The sequence below is a fragment of the Glycine soja genome, chromosome 5 (genome assembly GCF_004193775.1).
Source record: "Glycine soja cultivar W05 chromosome 5, ASM419377v2, whole genome shotgun sequence".
NCBI lineage: Eukaryota > Viridiplantae > Streptophyta > Magnoliopsida > Fabales > Fabaceae > Glycine > Glycine soja.
In genome coordinates this window covers 27535351-27542178 of record NC_041006.1, presented here as the reverse complement: position 1 = coordinate 27542178, position 6828 = coordinate 27535351, and the positions used below count along the sequence as shown (strand labels likewise).

Sequence of the window (6828 nt, the reverse complement as noted above, 5' to 3'; positions counted from 1 at the left end):
AACTTGCACCTGAGACAACTCCATTGCTTCGACCATCATTATTTCTTGGGGCTCTGCATAGAGAGTTTCAGCAGCTTTGGATGTTTCAGCATTTGCCTGGGCAACCTTTGGTTTCTCACCAAATTTGAGCCTCCCTTCGTTAAGAGCCTTTTGAACCAAATCCCTGAAAAGAACACAACGTGAGGTTTTATGGCCAAGGAAATTATGAAATTTACAATAACCCCTTTTCCTCTGTTGTTCGATTGGGGGTACTTTCAAGCCCTTAGGAACAACAATTTGGCCATCTGTGACTAATAAATCAAATATTTCATCACATTTAGTTATATCAAATGTATAAGTTTTAGACACAAATTTATCATTTTAGGTTCCACAGGGTTTTTTCCATTGGAAGGTTTAAGGAATTTACAAACATAAGGAGGTCCAGGTTTTAATTCTGCTACATCAACCTCATTGTCTTCGATATCCTCATAAATAATATCGAACTCCTGGTCACTGTCATTGGTTTCGACATATGCAACCTTTTCCTTTTTGTGGAACTTAGAATTTCTAGCCTTTTCAGCCTTCAATCGTTCGAGTTGTCGAACTCTATCAACCAATTGAGCCATATCCCTTAAATACTGGGTATCTAATTTCTTTCTAATCGAATAGTCTAAGCCACCAGCAGCCATTTCGACTAATTCATGTTCAGGGACTTGGGTGAAACACCTTGCCTTTAAGAGTCTGAATCTGTTCAAATAATCATTAATTGATTCAGGTGCCTTACGTCGAACGCTGGCTAACTCTTTAAGGCTTATCTTAGACTGTCCATATAGAATTGCTCATGGAAAATCCTTTCCAATTGGTTCCAATTATGTATGGAATGAGGAGGAAGGGTTGTAAACCATGTAAAAGCATTTTTAGTTAAGGCATTGGGGAAATATTTCATTCTTAAATTTTCATTATTAGCCAAGTCCCCTGCCTCGACCAAATATCTAGCAATGTGTTCGACAGTGGACTCATTTGTTTCTCCTGCAAACTTAGTAAACTTAGGGATTTTCACACCCCTTGGTAATTCTGTCTGTAACACATACTCAGATAATGGAGACACAAAATTGGGCCTGTGTAAGCCCAAGTTCAAACCATTCTGTACTAAAATTGTTTCGACCATTTGGGCCAAGTTATTTTGCCTATCGAACCGGTTTTGTTGAATATTCCTTATTACTTCATCAGCATTTTGGTTTCTATTTACCAATACTATACCAGGGTTTGGTTCAACCTGTTGGGCTGGTGGCTCTATGCGTGCCACTGGTTGTGGTGCTTGAGCCATTTGCATCCCTGGATTGTTAGGCATCTGTATCTCTTGGACAGGCGCCTGTATTTGGATTTGTCGAATTGGTGGTTGCTGTATGGGTGGTGCCCCAAAAAAGTCAGCAATTCGACTTATTTGATTTGTTAACATTTGGTAACTGTCATTTGTATTTTGAATTAAAGGGTTAATGACAGTTCCTATTTGTTGTGTTAACATGTTAACCATATCATGGTTACTTTCATCCATTTGTTGTCTGAGTGACAAAACGGATGTATTGGTTAAATGTTGAGGAATTACCCTACCTTGATTGCCCGCTACAGACCCTGATGGAGAGAACGTATTAAGATTCTCTACATTTGGTTGAGAGTTTTGCAGCCCTGCCATCAAAGATGTAGGCATGCCATATAGAGGGTTTTGAGGCGGTCGAAAGGGACTTCCACTGGGATTCCCTAAACTGGGTTATTCCATGGGGCAAAAGCAGACGCTGACGTGGTCGAACTTGCCAACGTCATGTTGGTCATGGGAGAAGTTACCCCTGTCTGATTCATAACCGTCGAAGCGGTCGAACTTATCGTGCCAACAGTTTGGTCAGGAATTGCTCCTATGCCAGAATTTATATTGGCATTACTGACAGATGTCTGCGTTGGTTGCCCCTCCATATTTGGAAGGTCATTGTTTCGGTTACTTGGGGTGGTCTAGCCATCCTTGTACGAGTTTTAAATTCTGTTAAGTGTGGAACAGATTTCCCACTTCTTAAATGCATACAAGATCAAAACAATTAAGAGTGCAATAAACCAACAGCACTGAATAAAATTTTAACAATAATTTAAAGCAAAAACACACAATTGACCGATCCCACTGGGCGTGCCAATTTGTTTACGCTGAAATTTGGTAAACAATCGCTAGTCTAATCGAGTTGCTTGCGAGATCGACTAGTGAATCTCAGGAGCATGCCATTTGTGTGTTTGCATTTAAATGTAAAACCTTTAATGTTCATCCTTGCAACAAACATTCATTGGTTTGAGATTTGCAGAAAGTAAAGTTCTTTGAAAGAAACGAAATGCTGGAAGTAAATTGACAAGGGAAAGGTAAATTGCAGAATTTAAAGGATCAGTGAGTTCATTCGATCGAATGAACCATTTAAAAGACAGGAATTATAAAGTGAAACGTAAATTGCATTGCACTTGAAATGTAAAGTTTACAGAAACTAAAAATGGTTCACAATCATACATTCTCCTTGCGTACTCGTTTCTCTCTGCGCTGAGTACTTTGAGTGTATAAGGATTTTTAGAAATGATTTGCGACCTCGAAATCTGACTAAAAACTGCTATATATAGACATTCGAAAATAAACTGCCCTAACGGTCGAACACTATCCTAATGCCAAGTGTCCTGCTACGTACACCTTGCATGCACATAACTGCTCCTTAGAACGGTTACCCACATTGCTCGAAGTCGAACTAATTTTGTGAAGTTTTGTCAGAAATTGCACCAAATCCAGAAATCTTGTTGCCTTGACTTCGATTCGACCATACGCCAGCTCGATTCGCCCAATGGTTCGAAACCCTCTTTCTTGTCTTAGCCTTGTATTTTGTAAATACTTCCTTGAACCTGTGAATCCTTTCTAATAGCACCTTCTTTCTTTTCGATTCAACAGACTCTGACAAGATTCTTGCTCTTTAATACGCTTCAAAATTCAAGACGACATCTAATACGTATTTAGAACATATTTTAGCTCATCAAAAATATGGGCTAACACAACCATAGTGCATTATTGTATTCGTTTGAATTTTTGTCTACATTACTTGTCTTCGAACATAATCAGAGGATACAAAAGTATGAGGACAATGTTGAACATATAGTTTTTGAATTTTTTTAAATCTCCTTTTGAAACTCAGAAGGAAAATAAAGGTACATATTAGGTTTCAGGAAAGGCCGCAGTTTTACTATTTATCTTTCTACTTTTGTTTTAAAATGTTTTATCGATAACATTGAGTCTATAAACAATTAATTACCATCTACTCTCTTAGTAAAGGAAAATGATATATAGACACCACACCATGATGTTAGTTAACATATAGAGAGAGAAGAAATAGAAGTGTGAATATAATTGGTGAATGATTTATGAGAAGAAAACTAAATAAATAAAAATTATAAATACTAATAGAGTAAAAACAAAAATCCCAAGGGCATAATTTGTTACGAGCTGAGTGTTACTATTTTCAGTATTATTCCATTCTCGAAACACATACTTATTGTTCTTGACTCTTTACAATTACTAATAACTATCGTCCTTCTAATTAACTGAATAAATCTAAAATTTAAAATAGACGAATCGCACGGTGCATGCCACGGTGCCACGGTGGTGACTTAGGAAGTGACGATGTCGTTAATGTTATTCCGATGGTCGGCCATGTGCAGTCTTCATGTGCAAGCATCTGTGTCGGAATTCTGGGAGTTGCAATTAATGATTATTATTTAATTAGTAGGCCATTGGCACTAGCTAATTAAACACAATTTGTTACTAATTCATAATCACACTACAAGATCTTTGCACCTTTTAATAATTTGGATTCAGTTTTTTTTTCCAATAATGACCTTTATCTTTTTATTTAACATGATCTGAAAAGTAAAAAAAAAATGCATATATTCCCAACTTAGATTATGCATGCATGTGTGAATCAAGTTGTACAAATCTGAATTGACGTTAGACAAAGCACAAGACAAAAATTGCCAGTGAGAAACAAACCTTGTTCAGCCTGGTGTTTAGGAGCAGCCACTGATTAGGTCATGAATCCAAGTGTCCCATGACACAAATTGTTTAATATTTGTTAGGCTTTGGACCAAGTCGTGATGCCATATGCCTTTCCATACACGGGGACGACTCCACTTACCGAAGAAGCTCAACAACTGCTGAAACCATGCACCACTTCAATATATTGCTTCACTTGATCCTTTTAGCTTTGTTGACAAATTTTTTACCCTACTTTTCTTCATTGGTTTTCGTTCACTTTGGCATAGTCATCAAGTCAACTAATAAATCTTCCCCTCTCACTATACATTATCTGTTAAAAACTTTAAAATGTCTGGTTGCTGATCAACTGAGCAAAATGTCAAGAGGGTTTTAAAGATTAACGAGTTAACTTATTTGAGAAGGAAGGGAGAAAAGAAACATGATCCGTTCATTGGGGGAAGCAAATTAAGATGTAAATAAAAGGTCTTGTGAGTTCAAAGGAACAGTCACATTATTCTGTTCTGTTAAATGTGGATGAAAGAAAAGGTCAAAACAAAACATTATGTTGCTAGGCGCCACTGATTAGTTAAAGTGTTACATTCGGTCAATGAATAGTCAAATTTCTTTTTGGCCCTTCATCATTGTACACCAACTTAAAGGCATGGGGGGCAGAATCTTTACACAAAGTTTGAGATCACCTATACAAAAGGTGTTAATTGAAAGAATTAAGGAATGATATTGACATCACTAAATTTTTTTCCCTCTAAAATTGTGTATTTGCAAGTCCTTTTTTATTCCCTTGTACATTTGTTTTTGTTTTCTCTTTTGCCATTAGTATGGAGTTGGTTAGTATTAATGCTTACTAATCTTTGTTTTAAATTAAATTTCTCTCTTGGATGGGGGTTGGTTGAGCATAATTAAGCATATATGTACGTGTTACTTTCGTAGTTTAGTAGTGTTATGGGCGCTAGTTTTAGTTAACATGCAGTCACAATCTTAATTAACCGTTGGTTTGGTGCATCTTAAATCATCTATCGATCGATCGTCCACCATAGTCTAATCTTTCTTGAAGCAACATTTTTGGTGATCTCCCTCGAACTGCCATGGCCCCAACCTTCTCCTTTCTAATAGCTCTTAGCACCTTTTTCTACATGGGAAGAGAATATGTATTAAAGAAAAGCAAGATGTGCATATGCTTTAATTAAGAGCCCTTTTAACCTTTTATTCCTATCAAAGAATAAAAGGGTTGATCTTAATTGAAAAAGAATTAAAGGAGCTTTACTACTAATAGAGCCAGAAAAGTAAAAGTCACACAGACTTTAGTCTGGATCATGTTTGCCAAGTGAATTTTCCACCATATAAAAAGCAGGTACCATACCTTTTGAATCTTGAGTTTGATCCAATTTTTAAAAGGGTACTAATTAATTGCCTAATTTGGTATATCTTTTTGGATTTTTAAATAAAAGGTAATTAAGTAAAGCTGCCAACAAATATTAAAAAATTCATGCAGGAGCCAAGCTAATAAAGAATAAAATTATGGTGCAAGTCATAATGCGTTCCCATGTGTGTGTGAGCTGAAACCTGATCAATGTTTAGTTCCTCAAGTCTGAAACGGATCATCTGTTCTGTACTACGCTAAAAGACCAAAACTGTTACCTAAAATTCGGATTGGTGCTACCTTGCAATTGCAAATAATCTAATGGCGAATCTACAGTATCTGCCATTGTTTCATAAAAGATGTAAACAGACACAAAATGGGGGTCCGTTTGATTTTTGTCCACCGCCAAAATAAGGATGCTTTTTGCTCAGAGTCGTTGTACTATAGAATTGTTTTTGAGCCATCCTCATCAAATTTATGGATTATAGTTCATCGACAACTATAAGAAAAAACAAGATGGTTCCCACGGTGATTAGATATGGTACAATGTATTTATTGTCCCCCCTAGCTAATTAATGGGGCCATATCTCTTCTCGTTCTCGCGGTAATCAAATTCAATGTGGGATGGTCCTTAATACTATATGTTCATTCATGGCATCACACGCAGTCACACCTATCATTCGATCGCTAGTCAAATTAAAAAAATTGATTTCGCACATGTCTCTACTTTTGAAAATAATCCTGTTCGAATTAGGATAGGATAAATATGAACATCTCTTGAAATGAGAGATTCAAACCTTGATTTTTCAAACAAGAGATTCAAATTTTGATTTATCACATTATTGGAGTTTAATTTCTTTTGTTAAATCCAACCTATTCCTAGTCAAATTAAAAATTGGAGACACTGAATTGAGATCAGACTTTTTTTTCACTTCAATTAATTTAATCCAATAAAGACGAGGACGTTGCCACGGGATAGTGGAATTACGTTTTGGGGCCCTCTTCAATAATGGCATGACACACAGCTATATGTTGTGCCAATGCATAAATTATTTCAAGAGAAGAAACATACTGTTCTAATTTCTGTTCCTATTTTTAAAAACATTTTCCGTTGGTTCTCAAATCCTTTCTCCTTCCCTGTTCCTTCGCGAAGGTGAAAATAATGGCCTCCAGTTACCAACTAGGAAGATCTATTTGCCGTAGAATTTTTATCAATTTTTCCATTCCTTAACAGTAAAGTAGAACAGAACATAACAAAATGACAGCTTGTCCATTTAGCTACAATAAAGTAGTAGCCAATATTTTTTTTCATTCGCAAGTAAAACTATTATTAAATAATAAAATAGACCAAAAGGCATAATTATATTCACACAGGGATTCGATCATTGGGGAGCTTGTGAAGTCAATCCCCCACAAAAGAGTTTGCAAA

At 36.2% G+C, this 6828-nt stretch overlaps 1 protein-coding gene across 1 annotated transcript; it reads right to left on the bottom strand.

Moving 5' to 3' along the window:
- Window positions 1–790: 790 nt before the first annotated feature.
- LOC114411240 lies at window positions 791–1330 on the bottom strand. Its single transcript, XM_028374983.1, has one exon. The coding sequence runs from the start codon at window positions 1328–1330 to the stop codon at window positions 791–793; it is 540 nt and encodes a 179-aa protein (XP_028230784.1).
- Between the last annotated feature and the right edge of the window lie 5498 nt (window positions 1331–6828).